Source organism: Lygodium microphyllum, chromosome 18, assembly GCF_053477565.2.
Source record: "Lygodium microphyllum isolate KBCC chromosome 18, Lygodium_microphyllum_v1.1.10, whole genome shotgun sequence".
In the NCBI taxonomy this organism is placed as follows: Eukaryota; Viridiplantae; Streptophyta; class Polypodiopsida; order Schizaeales; family Lygodiaceae; genus Lygodium; species Lygodium microphyllum.
Window position 1 is genome coordinate 78,738,214 of NC_141152.1, and position 23,781 is coordinate 78,761,994.

The 23,781-nt window shown below is 36.5% G+C and overlaps 1 protein-coding gene across 2 annotated transcripts; it reads right to left on the reverse strand.

Annotated features, from left to right (window-relative positions):
* Window positions 1–11,642: 11,642 nt before the first annotated feature.
* Window positions 11,643–19,668, reverse strand: LOC148021054 (putative laccase-11). 2 transcript variants are annotated; one of them, XM_087698899.1, is made up of 8 exons: window positions 18,377–19,668; window positions 18,100–18,251; window positions 17,606–17,850; window positions 17,259–17,387; window positions 15,744–16,411; window positions 12,587–12,703; window positions 12,343–12,490; window positions 11,643–12,048 (listed from the first exon to the last, which is right to left on the reverse strand). In XM_087698899.1, exons 1-8 carry the CDS (start codon window positions 18,524–18,526, stop codon window positions 11,918–11,920), a joined length of 1,740 nt encoding a protein of 579 aa, XP_087555025.1. In that variant the 5' UTR covers window positions 18,527–19,668; the 3' UTR covers window positions 11,643–11,917. The 2 variants fall into 2 exon arrangements, with proteins under 2 accessions (XP_087555025.1, XP_087555024.1); XM_087698898.1 differs by having other exon boundaries at window positions 12,343–12,703.
* Window positions 19,669–23,781: the final 4,113 nt, after the last annotated feature.

Sequence of the window (23,781 nt, forward strand, 5' to 3'; positions counted from 1 at the left end):
TTCAATTGGTTTTTAAAGTCTTTGAGATCATCATCATTCCATTCAGTCTTATCACAATAAAAAAACAGAGAGAACTTTTTCAACCTTTGTTATAGCATCTGTTCTAGTTGATAATGGCTTCAACTTCCATGCGAATCCTATATAGAGATGAACAAGCTTTTCAATTATCCTGCAAAGTGCATGAAGTGTACAAATATGGGCATTCGCTAAAGGAATGTCCAAGACTGGTTTAAATTGTAGATCCTTATTGTGCCTAGAGGGAGCTCTATTCCAATTGCTTGAGTTTAACTCTGCAGCTGGTGACATGCAGTATAAGCAAGGAGATCTCGAGTTAGCTCCCTTTGATACATTATACATACATTTGAGTGTCTTTAGGTCACCAGCTATGTGCCACTCAATCCTATAGTTCCCAAATCCTTCAACAAATAGCTCTTCTCCTGCTTGTTGCCTTTGAATAACATTAGGTATTGATGTTTGATGAAAAACCCAATATAGTATATCAAAATTCTCAGTATCTACCTCAAATGCTCCTAGCCACTAGATGTTATATTCAGATTGAACACTAAATGATGTTGAGTGATTGCAATGACCTAACGAAAGTGCTCTATTCATCAAGTGATAGAGATTCTCTCCAATTTTTTACATTTCAGAATCTCACTTTCATCAATTTTAATCACAAATCTAGCCACTCCCTGTGCCTCTGCTACTGACAAGTCATAAAATTTGATCATTAAGCATTGTAGGGTGGGAAAGTCAAGGAAAATATTGTTAAATTCATTGAATATAACCTCCTTTTTCTTACCCTTGAAGCTAGCCTTGATATGAAAAGGCTCACCTAGAATCTCCATCACTTTGTTATTAACTCTCTGTTTGATAGTTCTAACCACAAATGGTTTCGGAAGTATGCAATTGTGTACCTGTCCTTGCTTCATATTTGATTGTAAAAGCTGGAAAAGTTGCATATAAGCATCTCGACTGATACCAATACTATCCAGTGTCTTCTGTACTAACTCAGAATCCAAAGAATGATCCTTTACAAATGACTCCAAGCATTGTTTCTTTGCCTTTTTAAATTTCTTCTTCTCCAAAATATCCTTTGAAACTACTGAAGGAAGAAGATGATAATAAAACTGAGCTGCTCTTAAAGAATCTCTTTCACTTGCATTTGGTTGTAGAAGATATCTAAGCAAAATTAACATCACAAATCAATGGAAGTAGTTTAAATAAATCCATATTTAAGATTTTTCAAGTGAAAAAAAATATACTTTTTTGTTGGCAATCCTCTAGCTTCTGCAACAACTCCATATTGTGTTTCATCAAAAGATGATTCTCTAGTCCAAGGATATCCTTTTCTGCAACAAGATTAAGTGTATAACCTAAAAATCCATTGTAGCCATCACCAATAAACCTCATTAATGATGAGCTATTATAGAAAGGAGGAGTGCTATTTCTGCTAGGATCTTTGGGATATAGCTTTCCATCTAACCAAAGATCAATATTCTTCTTTCCTTCAAACCTCAGTATATGTTTCATAGACTTTGTAACCGTGATAGATTTTGTTCTCTTTCTTATTGGTTTATACTCACTGTCCAACTCGATATGAAGATGATAGAGAGGTCTTTTATGAGAGCTACAGAGATCATTAGATGATTGATCCATAGCTGAGTTACAGATATCATTGGGTGATTGATTAGAAGAGACTAATAAGGAGAAAAAAAGAACGAAAACAAAGAAGAGACTAATAAGGAGGAGAAAAAAAGAAGAGAGAAACGATGGAGAAACGATGGAGGGAGGCAATCGAGTATACACCAAAATTCAATTTGAATATTACTTTTCACTTTAATGAGGAGAGGTAAGATCTTCATTATGACAACCTTGCCAACTTTATGGTGACCTAGATTTCTAGGTTTGATGTGACCACGAGAATATCACGACAATGACTTATTGACGAATTTTGATATTTTAACTTACCAAAATATAAACCTTTTAAAAATTCTATAAAATGATTTTATTTCGTAAATTGTTTTCTCTCTCTAGGATCTCTTACAGGGCATTTTCGAGACCTCAAAACTCCCTTAATGTGGAGAAAGAAAAGCTTGTTTGCCAATTGTATGGCCTTGAATAGCGTGGTCTTGCTGTTAGAGAATACACAAATCAGTTCCTCAACCTTACCATGTATGTTGAGTCAATTAGTGATGATGCCAAGTTACCCAAGTATGTGTATGGGCTGGATTCCCAACTCTCGACTAATGTTTCAGCTCAAAATCCATCATATTTGTTCAAAGATATTAAGTTGGCTGAGAGGTACTCTCGTAAGTATCAATGGGATGCTTCATTTTGGCTTGGATAGCAAAGAGGGGCATCTCAGCCAGTGTTTGGGCAGCAAAGAGGACCTATGCAGTCACATTTTGGGTAGTAAAGAAGTGATGTCAGGTCAGGATAGTTTGGGGCAAGTTATGGTGGTTGTAACATGCCATTCGGCACTCCTAAGATCCCCACATACCCCACTTTTAATGCCTCAAGACCACAAAGTAATTTCAGGATAGCAAACAGCGCGAGAAGGGATAATAGGGGACATCAAGAATAAAAATGCTTCAGTCTTTGGTAGTCCAAAGTCCATTCCTATGGATTTGTATAAAGAAAGGAAGCAAAAAGGGCTTTGTTTCAAGTGTGGTGAGAAGTATATAGTTGATCATGCATCAAATGTGCTTTTAGAAATACTAAGGCATGGGTTCACAACATGTTGGTATTTGAGGACTCAGAGGAGGACCCTAAGGATACACATGCTTTTATGATGATTACTGAATTGGATGATGTTAATGAAGAGATTGGTGAAGAAGAGTTCTTTGACCTTGCTGAATCTTTTCCTTTTGACCCCGATGGTCATGTATCATGGGGTATGGGTGGAAAGAATGAACCACATGCTGAAATACATGCTACCACTATTTATACCATATCTATGGATGCTTGGACAGAATCCAGAAGCCCTAATACATTGTGCATTAAGGGAAAATTTCATGGGAAGGATGTGTTTATACTTGTAGATAGTGGTAGCACTTGGGGCACTATAACCATGGATTTTTCCTTGTTGTATATGGAGTTTGTCAGTGCGGGATAGCTCATTCACTTGCATGGAATTCAAAATAACAGTGAATTTCAGCTCATTACCAGCAAACAACTCAAGAAAGAGTTCAAGAAACTGTCCCAAATCTTTGTATTGCAATTAAATAAAGAAAATTCAGATCAATACACTAAAACAGTAAAGAATTCAGCATTGAGAGCTCTTTTAGAAGAGTACAAGGACCTCTTCCAAATACCTACAGCACTACCCCCTAATAGGCGGTTGATCATCCCATAGATCTGGAGCCTTAGTCAAAGCCTGTGAACAAGCCACCTTACATATTGTCTAGGTGTGAAAGAGAAGAAGTTGACAAACAAGTCAAGACATGGGATTTATTGTGCCTAGTTCTTCACCATATGCTTCCCCTATGTTATTGGTCAAAAAGAAGGATGGATCTTTCAAGATGTGCATTGACTACAAGGATCTTTATAAGATCACCGTGAAGAACATATACCCCATTCCACGCAGAGATGACTTGCTAGATGAGCTCAAAGGGGCTAAGTACTTTACAAAGATGGATTTGAGGTTAGGCTATCACTAGATCCGCATGAGGGCAAGGGATGAGGTCAAACAGCATTTCGAATTGATTGAGGGCTTTATCATTTCTTGGTTATGCCTTTTGGGTTAACTAATGCACCGGCCACCTTTCAGAGCTTAATGAACAAAATACTTCATCCCTTTCTTTTCAAATTTGTATTGGTTTTCTTTTATGACATCCTCATCTATAGTAGATCATCGAAGGATCACCTTTGGCATATAAGGCAAGTGTTTGATGTATTGAGACAGCATAGACTCTTTGCCAAGGAGACAAAATGTTCTTTCATGTAAACAAAAGTGGAGTACTTGGGGCACATTATTAGTGAATATGGAATTAGGGCTGATCCTAAGAAAGTGCAGTGTATAAAAGACTGGCCACACCTGCAAATACCACTTCACTTAGAGGATTTCTTGGTCTCTCATCATTCTATCGCAGATTCATTAGACATTATGCCACTATTGTAGCTCCCTTGACAGATAGGCTTAAGAAAGAGGCCTTTTTCTGGGATGCCATAGCTGAAAAGAGCTTTAATCAGCTCAAGGATTTGCTTATCTCAACTCCCATCTTGGTTTGCCCAGATTTTTCAAAAGAATTTACCATTCAATGTGATGCCAGTGGTAGAGGCATAGGGGCTATATTGTTACAAGAGCATGGGGTTATGGCGTTTGAGAGCCGCAAACTTGTTGAAAATGAGATGACCATGAATGTATATGACCAAGAGATGCTGGTCATCCTTCATGCCATTAAGAAATGGCACCACTACTTGTATGGTAGAAGATTTAGGGTCAAGAGCGACCATAAGGTCCTCAAGTATTTTCTCTCTCAGTCTAATCTTACCCCCAAACAATGTAGATGGGTAGCTACATTGCAAAACTGTGACTTTGACATTACACATACACAGGGAAAAGACAATGTAGTTGCTGATTCATTATCTAGAATGTGGACTTGTAAAGTTTCGGCCATCATGGAAGAATGTGGGCTTATAAAGTTTTGGCCATCATGGCACTTCATAATGATTGGATAGAAGAGCTTCATGAGGCCTATTTGTTAGATGCTTATTTCAGCCACGTTTTCTAGAAATTACAACAAGGGCATGTGAAAGAAAACTCTCCATGTCAGCTTAAGAACAGTCTCTTATGGTTTCAGGGTAGGATTGCCATCCCATACACTTCTCCATTCAAGCAAAAGATCATGCAAGAGATGCAATCCTCACCTACAGCTGGTCATTTAGGCATATTAAAAACCTATGACAAGATTGCTAAAAGCTTTCATTGGAAGGGTCTATGGAAGGATGTAAAAGATTTTGTATTGAGCTACATGCCATGTCAGCAAAACAAGGACATCACCTTAAAACCAGTTGGTTTACTATAGCCATTGCCTATGCCTGAAGGCAAATTTCATTCCCACAAAGACTCAATATAATGCTTCTCAAGTGGCGAGCCAATTCATGGAACATGTTTTCAGACTACATGGATTATCACAGGTCATTGTGCATGACTGGGATGCTAAGTTCATGAGTAACTTTTGGTAGGCAGTTTTCAACTCTATGGGCACTCAGTTAGCCCCTTCCACTGCTTACCATCCATAGACCGATGGCTAGACAAAGAGGGTTAACAAGTGGCTAGAAACTTACTTGAGGCATTTCTGTTATGATGTGCAGTATGCTTGGGACTCATGGTTGCATTTGGCTGACTTTTCCTATAATAACTCTACACACTCTAGCATTGGGGTTTCACCTTTTGAGGCATTGTATGGCTATAAGGTTCCCCTTCCCACAGTTATCTCCAATGATAAAATAAACCCACAAAGCAAGGAGTAGTTTGATAGAATGTAGGCCTTACTTCAATGTAAAGTCAACTTGAAGAAAGCTCAGGATAAAATGAAGCTTTATGCTGATGAAAAAGAAGGGATGTTGAGTTCCAAGAAGGGGATTTGGTGCTTTTGAAGGTGCTTAAGTCTAGATATGCCACCCTTAAGGATGGGTCCAGCAATAAGTTAGCTCACAGGTTCTATGGGCCATACTAGATTGTCAAAAGAGTGGGAGACTTGGCATATCAATCGTCATTGCTCCCATCCACGAAGATTCATAATGTCTTCCATGTGAGTCAATTGAAGCCCTTCATTCAATCATCAATGGATTATGTTGAGGAGCTGCCACCAATAGATGAAGAAGGCATCATTGAATACATGCCCGAGCAAGTCATAGGACAAAGGGAAAAGAAGCTTTGCTCTAGCTCCATCATGGAATACTTGATTAAGTGGCAATGTTTACCACTTGAGGAAGCTTCTTGGAGGCCAGCTTCAGTTTTGGAAGATTTTTCATAGCTACTAGAATCAGAATTGGCTGAAATCTAGCTAACTATGGCCCTATTTTCTCTCAGATTGACTGCAGATAGCTCTCTGTTTCAAAGAAGATTTTACTCTATACTATGGACAGCAATGGACATCATACATGGGCTGAAAGTACTCCTCAAGAGATCTGTTTTGATATATGGCACATCCTGATCGGAGTCTCCTACAAAAAGTTATGACAGATTTACTACAGCATGGCCCTGTAATAAACAGTTTGCTCTCCACTGTCTACAGCTCACATTTACTCAAGATATTTGGGTCAAAATTCATTTTTCATAATTCCCCAATAAGGCCCATGTATTGTTGTACATACCCCAATGACCCATCATACGCAACAATACCTCTTCATTCATTAGTATACCCCTGTAATAATGCAGTAGAGTAGTACTCTGATCAGCTCCTGCCCAGTTATCATAAGTGCCCAGATTGTTTTTGAGGGAAAAAACCTTTGGGTGGGAATAGAATGTAAGAGAGGGGGATTTAATAATGGGGAAATACTAGCTACAGTGGTGGCTGGTATATAAGGTGTTAGGGACTTGATTTTGGGCCATTAGATTATAATACAAGTCCCCTTTCATCTTCACCTCTCTCTCCAAGCTTTCATGGCTTCTTTCTCTCTCTTTTTGTCTTTCTCTCTCCTTTTCTAGTATTTCTCTCTCCTCGTCACTCTCTTTCGTCTTTCTCTCTCTTCTGCACACACACTCTATTTCTTCTTCTCTCTCTCCTGTCCTTTTCTTGACATAATTCTTCTCCATTCTTTTGTCTATCTAGAAGAAAAAAAAACCAAACAAGATTTAAACTACTACATCCCACAACCAAAACAAAAATTTTCCAATATTAAACAAGTTCACCTTTCTACCATGATGCTTCCCATCAAGACAAGATGCTCCTATAGATTTAGGAGACTAACAATCATTCATTGTGATTGACTCAATCATTCCTCTTGGAATATGAATTTGAATATCAAATTCTTGTCTCATGTCTTCAGTGGACTCCATGGGAATCCATTGGCATGCTTTCTTCATCCAACACCAATGATATAAGTGCATGTACAATGATGAACCTATAGTCAAGTAACAAAATGTAACACTAAAGACCACCTATATAAAAAGATGTCACTTTTGTGTACCCCATCCATCTCATTCCATCCTTCTTCAAAATTGGAATTAAGAAAGTCCTCAATTATGTCCTTAAAAATGAACATGGAGGGACATTGATGCACATTAGTACTTTTGAAGATATATGCAAAAACATGAATTGGTACAAATCATGAAAGACACATTGATCTTGAAGCTCTCTTGAATCTCAACGAGCTATGAATGCCATGGATGATCTTCATTTTTAATATCAGAAGCATTCACTCATTCAAAATGGACCATTTCAAAGAATTGAGAGGTGGACAAGGAAGTAATTCAATAGAACCATACGAATCAACTGATGTAGGAACTATATAATACATGAACTTATAGAAAACGATATTGCAATGTAAAAGCTGTAGTGATGACTTTCCAATCCTCATTGTTTTTCCCACATCCACATGCAAAGCTTTGTATGTCCTAGAAAATCTTCCTAAAGACTAGTCTCAACAAGATTCAAAGGGAAAATGTCTAACATAAGAGAAGGACCTTGAAAATATATGAGAAGTTAAGGACATAAAAGTAGTGACTTACAATTCAAGGGAAAAATGTTTCAAGTAGTCCCAAGAGGTAGTGTCAAGACCTTCATATCATGCACATGTTGAATTGATGGAACAAGGCCACCATCTTAACCTTCTTGAAACCCAATCACTCTATCCTTCCAATGATTTTGTCGTAAACCGTGGCAACAAACTCGATGAGGCCCTATTGTTAAAGGTTGCATGTAGACCCATGAATCCTTCTTGAATAATGCTCCTTTCCATTTTCCATGTTCATCCTTTGTATTGTGTACATAGACAATAGATATGGAATCACACAGTTTCCTTTGCTGATATGTAGATGCCATTGGAATGGTAATGAAAGTAAGGAGGGTTGTGTGGCTATGGCTATATGAGCACAAAAAGATGATAAATTTTGTGGAATAGAAGAAATAAAATTGCCATGGAAAAAAGAGAAGAAGTTGGATGTTGCATGGCTATGGCTAGGAGAATGTGAGGGATGTGTGGCTATGGCTATGCTCAAGAGAAAGAGAGACGCTAGGTGCTATGTGGAGATAGCTAGGAGAAGGTACTGGTTGTGTGGCTATATGTGAGTATAGAAAGATGATAAGATTTGTGAAATGGAGGTAAGAGTGTGACCATGGAAGAAGGAGAGAAGCTAGGTACTATATATATGGCTATGGCTAAGAGAAGCTAGGGTTGTGTGGCTATGAGTGAGAGAAGATGGGAGCATAGAAAGTTGAGAGGATTTGTGGAATGGAGATAAGGGAATGACCAAAATGAAAGTGTCTTGCAAAAAGATACCAAAAAATATATTTTTAAATTATACATGTCATAAGAAGAGATTTTTAGGGTGAAAGCCATTTTTGGAGGGAAAGGGAAATTTTTCAAATTTTGGGTCCCCTTTTTTATGCCCAATGGGACCCACCTGACATGGAGTGGTAAAAGGTTGGGGGAAGGGGGGTAAAAGGGGACATAGAGAGACAAGCCTATAAGTGGTAGGGATAAGAGGAAAAAGGGAGTGGATAAAATGTGCACACCACCCCCTCTCCCATTAGTCCACCTCAAATCTCTTGTCATTAGAAGAATCATTAATTCTTAAGCAAAATGGACAATTTTGAGTCCATATCCCCCCCTAATGTGGTGATGGAGCAACTTTTGATGTGATAATGAGCATGATGATGGTGATGATAATGATAGGATAGTAGGTTTGAAAAGTAGTGACCATTGTAACTTTTTTTTTTCCAAAAAGTCATTACATTGATTAACGAAGTTAGAGAATGTTGTAATATTTTGGCAAATTTATATAAAGAGTTAGAACTTTTGTTATGTGCTTATGGCTAGCAAATTTTACAAAATTATTGGAGAGATTCAATGTTTGCTTGATGAAGATGCAATAGCAAAAATTGAGTACTATGTTTGAAGCTAGTTATGTAGCCTAAAATTTGAGAACTATAGCTTGAAGATTGGCTATGCCATTGGAATCAATAATTCAATAAATAAGAAGTTATACTCCATATTTAGCTATGGAGGGTGAAGTTAGCAAGATGTTTGATGCTTGAAGGGGAGCAAAGTGTGCTTCGGCTCTGATACCATCTTTGAAATGTGCAAGTGCATGATCAATATTGAAATAGCATGAATGCCATGAGACATAGAGCCATGGAAATGTGCAAGTGCATGATCAAGATTGGAATAATATGGATTTTATGAGACAATAGAGCCATGATATACTAAGCGATATTGAATAATGCACTCACTTAATGCTTCATTAATTAGTGTCCCTCAAATAGGCATAGATAGATATATATCAAAGTTTCCCTCTTTAGGTCTTCAAGAGCTAGGCCATAATCACATTTCCACCTCCCTAGGATGGTGGATGTACCCCTTGATTCACTCTACTCCTTGATGGGTCATTAGAGTCATGCTCAAAGAGAACCTCTTGTAGATACTACATCATGGCTTACATAATTTATTTATCAATCTTTAAGGTTCTACTAACCCTAAACTAAGGTTATAAACCCTAAATAACCTTTCTTATTTTTGACAATGTTCACCTCATCTTCCTTCATGGCGTGTTAAATTGTCTAATTGATGCTACCTTTTTCTTTACAATAACATGAAATGAAGAAACTTTTACCACCTTCTATTTTGAAAATCATATATGTTATGTCTAACATGGCATCTTTCTCCATTCTATCAAGCAATATATATGTATTTATGGTTTTGGCTTGCAAGTTACAATACTAACTTGCAATAAACAACATGGCTTCTACTTTATAGGTGTATTCTTATATATTCAATATTGACCTCTTTGTAGTGATGTAAGTTAATATGCATGCCTGTTTGTAACAATCATTATTCATATTGTAGAGTTATTAGCTCTTACTCATCCTTTTTTGTATATGAATTATATCATTTGGTATTGATAATTGATAATAATTGGCAAGAGAGTGGGGGTGAGGAGAGAGAATATATGAGGGAGGCCATTATATAATGTAAGGTAGCAATATATGCAATCTATTGAGTGATTGCACATGTTATATGGGCTTCTTTTAGAAACCACATTGATCTCCAAGAGAATATAATCACATGTGATAATGCTACCGTGCTAAAGATATTCTCACAAATCATTTTTTTTTCAAAACGTGACATTGTGGCACATTTATATCTATAAAGGGCTAATGACATCATCAAAATAATTCATTCATGTCCATAAATATATACGTGAGAGTAAGTATTATCATATGTGATAGCTAATATAATGGTAGTTGCCTTAGATACATTCTTATAATCAATAAATGGAAAGAAATATGATTTTAGTTCAAAAAATATTTTTTTCACTCATATGAGAGAGAAAATATTACATATTTGGTGAAGCTCTTATAATGGTACTTATATAGGTGAAATTTATTTCTAACCATGACAGAGTACTACTTATGTATCCTCAATAACAATGGTATTATTGCTCTCTATGCATACACACAAAGTTCACACACATACAAGAAAGAAAGAGAGAGGACTTCATTCTAACAATAAGAAACTCTACAAAAGTCTAGTATAGTAGTAAGAAGTCTCTCAAATAAGAAGTCAATATGGAAGAAAAAGTAAAGAGAGACCAATTGAATGCCTACACTTATGAACCTTTTAGCCTAACAATGCATATAAGAGTCCATTAAATTCCAACTCAACAATTTACCTTATTTTTCACCTATCCAATTCAAGTGTTTACCTTGTTTGTCACCTATTTAGTAGTGGAAGCTCATATCATAAGTTCAAGCATGTATGCATGCATGCATGTAGCATACATGCATACACACACACACATGATAGAGAAAATTTGATGTGCACATAAGTTATCAGACATGACTACCTCTTGGGTGGGTCACTCTAGAGGGGTTGTTTATATATTAAATAGCAAAGGGTTATGTTTTATTTAGGAAATTTTCAAAGATATGGGTGTTTACATATAAGCCTTGAACACATGTGATATAGAGGACATACATATAGTGAACACCCTGAGGACTACCTATGGCATTAACTACAATATTCTCTTTTGCCCAGGGCTCAAAGGCTGATAATTAAATTAGAATTGGCTATAGTATAATGTATTATTATACCCAAAAATAAAATTTGAATGATTACAATCTTATATTAGTTCGAGCTATCTATGCAAGAACCCAACCTTCTTCTCCCACATTCATATTTGTGCAATAACCTAACCTTATTACTACATGTTTAGGAGCCCTTATGGCTCAATATTTGTAGGTGCCTTTATGTCATTATGCATTAGGGACACCACCTCTTGAATTGTAAAGCACACTCTCCTTTCAATATTGTGAGGAAAGGGGAGCAACTACCATTGCTAACAAAAAATATAAAGTGAGTGGCATGCAACCTTGCAAGATTCAAATGACACGATGTCACATGAAGCACATTTAGTGTGCCAAGTTTACATAGGATGCATTATATGTGTGCAAGAAAACATGATCCTACTATCCAAGTAAACTATTACATATAAATGTTAAGTTTGACATTTCCAATGAATTGTAGATGGGGAGAAAACTAGAAACTTGCATCCTATCAAAATTGATCAAGGACTTGAGTTAGAACATCTTTTCATATTCATGTAAATGCAATTGTTATTTATAGAGATTCTTGTGACACTCATTTAATGGGAATCAATATTAATTTGTGACGGTCTTTAATGGTCCTTCAATGTGGTTAGACTTTTTCATAAATTTATCACTAATGACACCATTTGCAATTTCAATCAACATGGAGGTAGATCTGAGGGTGGAGGTGGCAAAGTTTCTTGATATCCATTTCCATCCTTAACAATAAAAGCCATTGCCATTCCCCATGAATTATGTAGGTCAATGTGGCAATGCATGTACCAAACACCTACATCATGCACAATGTCACAAGGTTAATGCTTGCAAGATTGAACCCCTTAGTGGTACATGACTTCAATTATGACATCATTAAAAAAGCCCAAGTTAGCATTTAACAAAAGTTGAATTTTTTTATTAGAAAAATACATGTCAATGCTTAGTAATGGGTCATAACTTTGAAAACTACATATCACAGCTCTACATTTTATGTCAATTATTCAAAGACAACTATTGTAAAATTGATAAAGTAATTAAGCTAAGAAAATCTTGGCAGTTAAATGATAAATAATTAGGGAAGTTATACCTGGATTAGTGGTTGTGAATTGAATAGCTGCCCATCCTCCAGATGGAACTGCAATAGTGTTTCTATAGGGTGGGTCTACAAGGTTGAAGTTGACTGGGTCTGTGGTCTTGTCAAAATTACCAAATCCACTCCCTACAATGTAGAAATTCTGGCCATGCAAGTGAATTGGATGGCTTTCAAAGAACAATATTGAAGTATCTTGGTACACAATCTGCACTGTTTTGTTAAACTCAAGAACCTTCACCTTTGTTCCTTGCATTGTTAGTAATCCTCTTGTGTAATTTCCTATATAGTTAAATGGATATGGTGGGTTGTCTGGAAAATCTGACTCATATATATTACTGATTTGATTATAATATGCCTGGTTAAGAAGAAAAACAATGTCAATAATCTTGTTTAATTCCATTTGTAATTGTGTTGTAATCATATCATATGTTATAACACTTTGACTCATACAATTTGATTGTACTTAAACTTACATCATGTGATTGGTGCACTTCAAATCATACAATGTAGCAAATTCATTGATAATGTTCTCTAAAAAGAGATGATAAGATCAATTAAGATACCCTTAATTTTCTTTTGGCATCACTATCTTATACATTGGTAGGATATGTAATCAAATAGTACTACAAAAATGGACATGACTATTACAACCATGGAAATGGAGGTCTAAAATTCATTTTGTTGCTTATGCATTCATGCAATGCCTTTTCTAATAGTTTACAGGGAGGTCAAAAAGGTTGAAAAAGTAAGATCTTGGGTGTATCTAAAATTGTAAGTTTGTTAGATTTTCAAGGTAAAGGAAGCAATGATTGACACCAATTGTGATTGATGGACTACATTGACCATTATCCTTTCTTGTTCCAAAAGGCTAAGTTTGAGACCCTGACCTCAATGACATGAACACAACATACAATCAAAATCAAAGTTACCAAAATGTTGTTCTAAATTTGCTAGTTAAAGCAAGATGGTTTAAAATAGATGAGTAGAGACTAACTATTATTACAATTCAATCAATTTTAAAAATTGCTACTAGTAGTACAAAGAAGCATTTATACTAGGTAAACATATCATGTTTATGGCACCTTATTGAAAGCCACCTTCGTATCATGGCACATGTACTTTTCTCCTTCTTTAATTATTCAAATGAGCAAAGTTTGTTGATACTTTTAGAAAACCAAAATATAATCAGTATCTTAGTGATTCAATTAATAGTTAATTCAAAGTTATAGGGCCAATCATGTAGCATCCTCCCCAATATCATTGATTTTTTGTTGTAAAATAATCTCTTACCATGGGTAAATAGAACTCTGTTGACTAAGAGTTATTCAGTCCCCTTCATTGTCAATAGGGTATGGTTTATACCACAAAACTTTTTCATGTTTAGTCTGATACTAACACTAAAACCCTTTTTCATTGCTAGTAAGTATGGGGTATGGTCAGGGAAAAACTTAGGGGAAATTTTTAGCCAAACACTATTTTTTGAAGTTTTTCTTGGTCACCGAGCTAAACTTTTAGACTTGAAAAAAAAAACACACACACATACACAAAATTTGGCTTAAATTTTGCCCAAAAATAGGGTTTTCTCTTAACATTCACCCAATTTATAAACCCTTTACCATTGATAGACCAAACATTTGTCCTCCTATCTACAAACTAAAAATCATTGAGGTCTCTTATTTTTTTTACCTTGGGTATGCTTGACACTACAACACATTCACTATTAGTAGAGAAGATGTCATGGGGCAATAGATTTGAATTCCACAAGTAAGTTTTTTGATCCTCCTTTTATTTTTTAAACCTATTCCTTTAGCTATCTATATTAATAGTCAAGAATGTGAGCAAATACAAATTACATTACACAAATGTGTGATGATGTACTTTGTTTTCTTGTTGGCTTGTAATGGTTTTTCACTGAAGCAATTTGCAATCCTATTTTTATTGTTTTTAGATGGAAAATATTAGAAGGAAATCATTTTTTTTCTAATCACTATAAAGGGATAATGATATATTATGTAGACTCTCTTTCTCCTCCCATCACATTTTTTTATCGTTTTTATTTTATAATGATTTTCACTTTGAGAGGCATTGTCTTGTTTAGATCAATGCCCAAATTTTTTTAACCAAAGCCTTCGTGTGTGGTACCATCAAGAGATGTTGTAGACTCGGAGGGTTCACTATATGTATATTCTCTATATCACGTGTTCAAGGCCTATTTATAAATATCTTTAATTGTAAAATTTTTGTGAACCCTTTTTTATTCAATCTATAAATATCCTCTTTATATTACACCCTTTTATATGTAAAAAACATATAAATTTTGTATGTTAAAAATTAATTATTTTGAACCCACATGATACATACATATATCCATGAGTGATCCCCCTGAGGTTGTAGACTTTGTTTAAAACTTTGACGTTATCAAGTTCTTATAAAAGATTTATTCACAACCTTAAGGAGGGGGTCATGACTTCTCCTTGTCCCAATGTTCATGAAGAAGATTTTATAAAACTGACACAAAAACCTTTAACCTTGATGATTTGCAATCTTTAAATTAGATTTTGTGATTTTTTAGACATAATTATAACTTTAATGGCCCTATATTTTAAAATTAAGAATTCTTTCTTTCAAAAAATTTCAAAACTCTTTTTAAATTTCACAATGTGCTTCATGCTAAACCTTGGTTTTGCTTGAGCATTGCATTGATCCAATGACAATAGCTAGGTGTGTTGTGGCTAGTAAAAGAAGAGAAGGTGAATATAATATCCATATGAGGCTAGGATCATAGGTTGGTGCTTGAGTTTATTAAGGTGTTTGTGTGGGTTTAGTTCCACTATCTAACACAATATTCACAAAAAAAAACCGAGGTTTCCCTTCGACAAAAACAATAATCCAATGGATTTAGAGAATGACAATATATCAAGCATATAATAGCAACTTCATAGATTTGAATTGGCAAAATGTCAAAAGAACCGTCAAACTTTACTTCAAAATGTAAAGGAGAAGGTTTGAAACCTTGAATTTGAAAAAAAAAAACATGAGAAAGAATTCGAAAATCCATGGATAATTGATTTTTTTTCCGAATCTCAAAATGTAATTAATGCTAGGCCTTGGTTTTTCCTGAAGCTCATTGCCTTAACCCCATGACAGGAGGAGAGGAGGAGCTGGGGGTGTGGGGTGTGGGGTGGCTGGCAAAGGAAAATGTTTTAGGTGATGAGTTACATAGCAATGCAGTGACCTGGTCGAAGACATTGTGGCATTATATTTTCGTTCACTTCAATATATTTAACACATGCATTATTCGGAAAATATTTTTCGCATGCATTAAGGCTGAAATTGTATAATCGTTTGCACTTAATTTAAATAAAGAAGAAAATGGGAGAGGATGAAGGGCCTACTTGGAGGATGGAGATGGGCGGGTTCACAAAGGAGATGTTGTTGACGGAGGCGGAGAGGCGCTGGCCATTGGGGCCGTCACACGTGTCGCCGGGGGCGCAGGGCCGCAGGGAGTATCCGACGGTGAAGAAGAGGTGCTCGTCCACGTGGCTGCTGGGACGCATGTAGTAGTAGCCCTTGGAGTACGACTGGCTGTGGAGCCCCTGCGAGAACTCCTGCACGGCCGCCACGTCATCATAGCTGGGCAGTTCGGGCAGAGCCCCGAGCGCCGCGTAGCGGTTCCGTCCGCCCCCCGCCCCGGCGCCGCTGCTGGCGGCAGTGGTCGGGATGGCGGCGCCGTCAGCGCGGCGGCTCCTGCACGGAGCGTAGCTCAGGATGGCCGTCGCGGGCGTGTCGGTGAAGTTGACGGTGTCCCTGGGTGCCGGCGAGAAGACGGAGGCGGCCACGTAGTACTTGCCACGTGGCTGGCCAGCTGTCAGCAGCACACTGGTGGTCTGGCCCGGTGCCAGGACTATGTAGGGCGTGGCGTAGGGCTTGGTGTACTCTGCGTCCGCCTCCACCACCGTGAGGTTGTGTCCCGCCACCCCGAAATACATCTCGAAATTTACCCCCGCGTTTATCACCCTGAGCAAATACCTCTTCCCTTTCTCCACCTCCAGCACTTGGGTCCCTGACAAACAACCAACCCATGTTCCCTCCCCCTCTTATTAGTCGCTTCCCCATCGCTCGCACGGAGCTCACTAAAAGCCGAGGTTCACCCTCATGCCCATCGTTAAGTTTGAAGAAATTTACAAAGAACTTTGAGACTTTTTCTTATTTCAGTAAATTAGGGTAAAATAAGTTTAGTTAATGGGGTTGTCGCCCAATTGGCTTGAATGGGTAGGGGTGTACATGGCCCATGGGTGGGTGCATGAGTTCAAACCTTGGATACATCCCTTGGGGCACCTTTCATCGTTCATTCCTTTTCATTGTTGAGAGAGAGAGAGAGAGAGAGAGAGAGAGAGAGAGAGAGAGAGTGTGTGTGTGTGTGTGTGTGTGTGTGTGTGTGCACATGTGTGTTTGTGTATGTGAGATTGCATACTAGGGGTAGGTTAGTTATGATATATTGATTAAATACCCTAAAAGTATTGGCGAAAATCTACAAATGTTATTCCAAGTTGATGGTTTTATATTATCTCCCACAAAACGTTTTTTGTGAACACAAATAGGCACTTTAAACCTACCTAGCATTAGATGTAACACTTCGTACTATGATTTTATGTTTCTAGCAATTGGTTAGTGCCACATATCTATCACTTATCTGTAGGGGATCTAGGCCTAACAGTAGTACCAAGGTACTTGCTCAAGTTTCTTAACATCTTTTGAGCCCCATGTGGCACCTTCTCTACCTCTCATACTTTTAGCTACAAAATAAGGTTGTGTTTACTTCCTAAACCTCATGAATGTGCCACTATGGACCATTACTTTTGAGTCACCTAGAAAGCAATAGATCCATTAACTTAAAATTCATGATATACCTTCTTCAGAGCATGGGTAGAAATCCCCAGGTTGTCCATTGATTGTGAGAGCATCAGAGAAATTGTATCCTCCCCCAATCTCTAATGCTTCAGCTATCACCTCCTCCACATCAGCATTCCACCATTCTCCTAATATGGTACAACATAAACATATACAAGCAACCCATAAGGAAATAATGAAAACATATTTGCTTGTTAGCATCATAATATGCTAGTTCCCCCTAGAAATGGTATCATGGTGTTCCCTCTTAACAATGAATGGGGATCACCTTCTCTAAAAGCAGCTTACACCATTCACATAGTTTGATTCATAAGTAGGCAACACAATAAGGACCTAGAGCTCATACCAAGGACAATGGGAAAGTCAGCCGCAGGTGTGGGAAAGGGATAGGGAACACCTTCTTGTGGTAGGATGATGAAAGCACCATAAAGTGTGGCTCGAAGCCAACTAATGTGTGCATGCCAAAAGAGGGTGCCTCTTTGGTCGATCACTTTGAAACGATACACATAAGATTGACCAGTTTGGATGGGGCATTGTGTGATGTAGGCTGGTCCATCAGCCCATGCAGAGAGTAGTTGCCTCATCCCATGCCTATGCCGCACGTGCAGCAATAGTACAACAATAGCATCAACAACAACATCATCATCATTATAAATTGTCATCACTCATGTGGTCCATAAATTGTCAATAAAGACTAGACCATGAAAATGAAATTGAGTTTGATTTGGATTACATGTTTCCAAGACCCTCAAGGAACTAGACTACTTGACATTGGGGGAGACTATGTATAAGACTAGTAAATGAATTAGTGAGTTTCTCAAAGCTAGTTCTGATCCTTACCAATGGATGGTAACGTTGTCACGAACCAAGTTGGTAACCGTCACCGCCACGCTGTCACCTTCTCGGACATACACAGTTGGGCCTGGAAACTGGCCATTCACAGACACGACGGACTTCGTGTGGCAAAGGCGAGTCACTTCTGTGAACTGAATCTATAATCAAGTCCATAGATATATCACGTATGGTCAAGTCAGTGTCAGAGTGAAGAGTTGATGTTTATAAGTACAATGCTGCACGTTGATAAGGGAAGTATCAAAGCTTTGCTAGTTAATAGTACCGTCCAGTGGAGGCGATGATGAGAAGACGACGTCGATCTTGTAGCATCTAGTATGGCAATGTGGATTAAGAGCTGGAGACCGAACCATAAGACTAGACAGAGATCAAGGGTATAATTCGCAGCTGGCGATCGCTTATAGTAAGGAATCATGATGCTGATTGACGCACAGAGACACAGAGAGAGAGAGAGAGAGAGAACGCTATCTGTTGATAACTTAGGTTTCTGATTGAGAAGGTCTTGTACTGCTTATTATAAAGGCGCCGTATTCCAACAGGTCAGATCGATGCGGGCATGGCTGAATTGTTGTTGAGATGCAGTAGTCATACTAGTCAAGCTTGCAGTCTGCTAAAAGACATCTCACACAACACAAGCAGCCGCGGCCCCCATGCCATGGCGCTGCAGAGTCAGTACTGCAGACGTATGAGTACTGGACAGCCTTATTTTTCTAGAGGAAAACGAAGAACACTCGGATGCGCGCATGCTGGGCTTGCAATTATATTTCTGATTAAGGAACGAGAATATGGGGTCCAACCGTCCAACTGTCCAAAAGGCTTCCATGGAAGTTGCACCATGTTTAAGACATCAGAACGAACACACTATCTATACTACCAGAAAGTTGAGAACGTCCCCTGGTTATAGTGTTATAGTGGCTATGGGGGCTTGCATTTTGACACAGGTACGTTATAGGCCGGGTAAAGGTATTGGAGCCAAGCCCTAGTGAGATAACGGATTCTCTCTCTCCCTCGCTCCCTCTGTCTCTCTCTGTGTGGCAGTGAGAGCTCATCTTAATGATGAAAAGCACTAGGCTACTCCTATGCAGCACCGTATACGCAAGTCCTCTTCTTCTTCTTCTTCTTCTTCTTTCCCTTTACCCAAAATCATCTTCTTCCTCGGCCACCGCGCGCTTCACACATCTTTCCTTCCTTACACCCCTTTTCTGTTAATTGCCTTCGAGATTGAGCAAGCTACCAGAATTGTCTCTCGTTTTGCAGGTCTATTCTCAGGTTTGCGCGGGTTGGCCGGAATACGGTTTAGGATATTATCACGAAGCACCAATATCATATAATCCCAAAACGGAAAAGAAAGTAAAGCTAAGCTTAGATCGATCTCTCTCGCGCTCACGGTTGAACTACAGTACCTTTCACGCCTGGATTCTCCTAACCTTTCGTATCGATGTTCTCCCTGACAGTAGTGCGAGGGAGGCACATTACATGTGCTTTTGCACTTAGATTCTCCCGATATTTCACACCAATGTTAAGCTAGTACTTCATCCCATGTCAATGTTTGTGCACTTGTAAGGTGCCCTTGTAGAGATTAGAATGACCCTACACATATACTCTACATCTAAACATATTTTAACATGATGGATGTCCAAGCATACATGATATATTGAGAGAGAGAGAGAGAGAGAGAGAGAGAGTGTGTGTGTGTGTGTGTGTGTGTGTGTATGTGTGTGATGAATTAAATATCAATTAACACAACTCTAGACATTAGTAATCAATTAATATAATATTGTTGAGAGTACCAAACTAATTAATTGCATTGGTTCTAGGCTGGTGCTTTGCACCAATGTTATAGTAACAATTAGGAAACTTTACATTCCAAGGAATGCTTTGTGTTGCAAGAGGGTTCACACAAAGGTTTTGTGTTTTGCTTTGATTGTATCGAGGAGTTTACCTACAAAATGAACAAACAAATCATATAAGGAAGATTATAATTCTTGAAAGTCTTGATGACCAACTTTTTAGCTCAATATGTAGATGACCAACTTTTTAGCTTGAAACCATTTGATATTAGGCTATGTGGTTAACTTTTGAACTCAAATCCTTAAATAATTACCTCTATGGCTTCTCATGTGTGTTTCCAATAAGAGTCCCTAAATATTAGACATAAGTAGCATAAGTTCTTACCATCACATCATGAATTCCTAAAAAATAGGTTTTTTGTTCAACCTTTTTAGAAGCAATTTATCATATGATATCAAGATTTGTGAGAGAGAGAGAGAGAGAGAGAGAGAGATGCACTTATATAATTATGATTAAACATAATATGTATATTTATACTAATATATACATGTATAGTTATATTAGAATAATAATATAATATAATATAACAGACATTAGATTATTTATACTAGCATATTATTATTTTAAAGATTAATAATTAATATGTATAACCAATTATATATAATATATTAGATAAGATTTATATTTAAAATAATCAATTTAAAACTATACTTACAACCCAATATCATGTATATACATAATTATTACGTATATAAATTACATATATTAAGTATCATAATATAATTATGACTTATACAATATAATTATGATGTATATTATGATATAATTATAATGTATATATAAGTTGTACTTATTATTTAATGTACTATTAAAATACATATTTAACATGTACAATTTTACATTTTAATGTATATAGTTTAGTGTTATATATAAGTTTGAATTCATAAGGGTTCAAAACATGGAATTGTTGGATATGCCTTAAAGGCATCATGGCAAGATTGTTCCTACCAAATCTATGTTAAAAGTGCCCTTCTAATTCTCATGTTTCTACATTATAGATAATCCTATGGAATGGACATGTCAAACTCAATATCACCTTAGATCACTAAGAGTCTGAGAGAAAACATTGAAGTAGTCACCATCACATTGGTGAAATTGATGCTAGAGTATTGGCAAGGTAAACTAAGGCCTAAAACAAAAGCAACAAAATGAAATAGATTTCTATCATACATGGAAGTTAGTATTTATTTTCAAAAAGTAATAATAGCTATTTCATGCTTCTATTCAAAACCACCTCATACCATTTTTCTTTCCTAAAATTGTGAAAAAAGCTATTTTGACATACATGCCATGTAAGATCAGTATATTTGCATAAGTGTTTATAAATAGGTTTGTTGAGTATTATTTTGATATATTTTAGAAGAATTTTAGATTTTGTAAAATTTTGGACTAATTTCTGTAAACATTGGGTTTCCAATACAAAATTGCTCTAAATACTTATTTCTATATGTCAAACACTTTAATAAAAGTTCATTGATAAAAGTTCATCAAACTCTACCAATACCATGGCTCATAATTGTGTAGCTACTCATAAGACTACTATCAAGTTATTAATTTGTATTGTCCAAAGGTAGAATTGAAACATGCTAGTTTTGGCTCTAAGGATGCTAACATGTATGAAGCATGGTTGTGTAGAACAAGCATCTAAGTGAATATGTACATGTGAAGTACCTACATTCTTTGATTGAAAAGACTAAATATGATTCAAAAAAAAGTCCAATTGCAACACATTTTGATCCAAGGCCACTCATAACAATCTTCCAACTTGATGTTGTGACTAAGATGGGAACCTACTTGTTATAAGTTACTTCATCTTTAATAAGTATTATATACTTTAACTCTAAAAGGAGTGATGATGATGCAAATTTACTAATGGCTACTCTCTTTAGAAGAAATTGAGTACTCCTCACTATGATAAACCTATTTGCATGACATTCTTGTAGAGTTTCAATGAAAGATGCATGAAAATGTTAGTTACTTATAAATTTCACTCGTTTTGTTTTTATTTTTAAAACACACGCACACAAAGATGTGTTGAAAGCAAGTGCTTATTTCCTTGTGAGTTGGAATCAATAATGAGATTATTGCTTAATCATTATATACAGGGTATTGTTTGTTTATAGGGGCAAAATGTGAGTCTAGATTGCTAGAATATTTATGGTCTACATGTGTATCATTTGACATGTTATTGACAATTGTTTTAGTGGCTAATAGATTGATATTTTCAAACACTCATAGTTAGGGTTTGTAATTTAAGTATCTTCAATATGAAATCATGGAGAGTTCAATTTTTTCGAAAAAATTAACCATCGTTTGCTACAATTTTATAAAAGTTATGAAATACTTCCATAAATTCTATGGAAATCCCATATTTATTGTAATTTTTGGATTATGATATAGAAGGTAGGTTTTATATATTTTTATTGGAGTTTGTAAGAATCTTGAAAAATTAGATGAACTTAGATTGTTAAGATACTAACATATGACATTTTCTTGCCTACAATGGAGTGGGCCTTGAGAGATATGCTATTAGTGTAGCATTTGTCTCATGATAGATGTATATAATGTGTTGGTTTTAGTGTGTTGAGAGTCTAATAAACTAAGCCATATTCTACCTTCACAAAGTCATTCATGTAACCTAATTAGAGGTTCCTTTGTAGCCATATCTACCTTCATGTAGTTATCCAAGTAACCAAAATAGAGTATCCTATGTAGCAAATCTTACATCCTAATGAATTGAACAAGATCCTTTGAGATCATGGCTCATTACAAGCAAGTATCCTCTTTGTTCTTATATCTCTATTCTCCCCCAAGCCCTTGTAGGTCTATATATATCTACAATATTATGTGACTCAGGTCAACCAATACCATATCGTGTGTATTTGAGATGCAACTATATAGAGGGTATCGACATGAACCATAAGCATACTTTCTTGAGGGATAAGAGATGAAAGTATATATATAAAGAACCCTTAATACAAAGAAAATTGTCTACATCAAACGCCCTTAAAATTCTACAAAATGACAATGGATTTTTATATCAAGTCTTGAAAAGGCAATTCTCTTCTAGTTACTACCCTAGACTTATCTTGTTAGTGAGTGATTAGTCTAGTCTATTACCCTACAAACTATTTTGTAGCAAAGTTGAATTAAGTGTAGCAAGTGGGGAAAGACAAATGAAAAAAGTTACCACTAAGGGTGATAATTATAGTTGCAAGAAGGAATAGGTGAATGTGCACATAAATCCATTCAATGACTAGAAAAATAGCATTGAAAAGTTGTTTTGAGGTAAACTATATACAAATAACATTTCATGTGATGTATCATGGTAATGACTACATGATTAAGGCACCTAATAGTTTTCTTCGATGTGCAAGTGCTTACATATGACTAAATGTTTCTTGGGGAATTTCAATATACAAAAGATATGGGAGCTAATTCTATTTAAATATTCTTTTAATTTTTGGATCAACCTATCTCATAGCCCTTTTTAATCTTTGTGCATTTTTAAAAACTTTTAGCCATCATTACATGTCTTCTTGTTCCCTAGCCTCTCTACATTCCTAGATTTATCCTACTTTTTATGGAATATGGAGGGCCATCCCCTACTTTTCACTATATATTACTTTTGAAGAAACTTTCTCACCCTAAACATATACCGGGAACAAGTGCCCATCAAAGGGAGTTACATTTTCCTTCTAAAAAACAACTTTCTTCATCTCAAAAGGTTCCCCATCATACTATCTCTTGGAACTTTCATTCTTTGATACTCTATCCTATAGAAAAAACCTCCAACCAACATCTCTTTTATGATTTTAA

Coding starts and splice junctions, on each gene's coding strand:
- LOC148021054 (XM_087698898.1), bottom strand. CDS start 18,526: ATGATTCCTTACTATAAGCGATCGCCAGCTGCGAATTATACCCTTGAT. Junction 18,252..18,376: donor ATCATCGCCTCCACTGGACG/GTACTATTAACT, acceptor ACTTGATTATAG/ATTCAGTTCACAGAAGTGAC. Junction 17,388..17,605: donor TGACTTTCCCATTGTCCTTG/GTATGAGCTCTA, acceptor GTACCATATTAG/GAGAATGGTGGAATGCTGAT.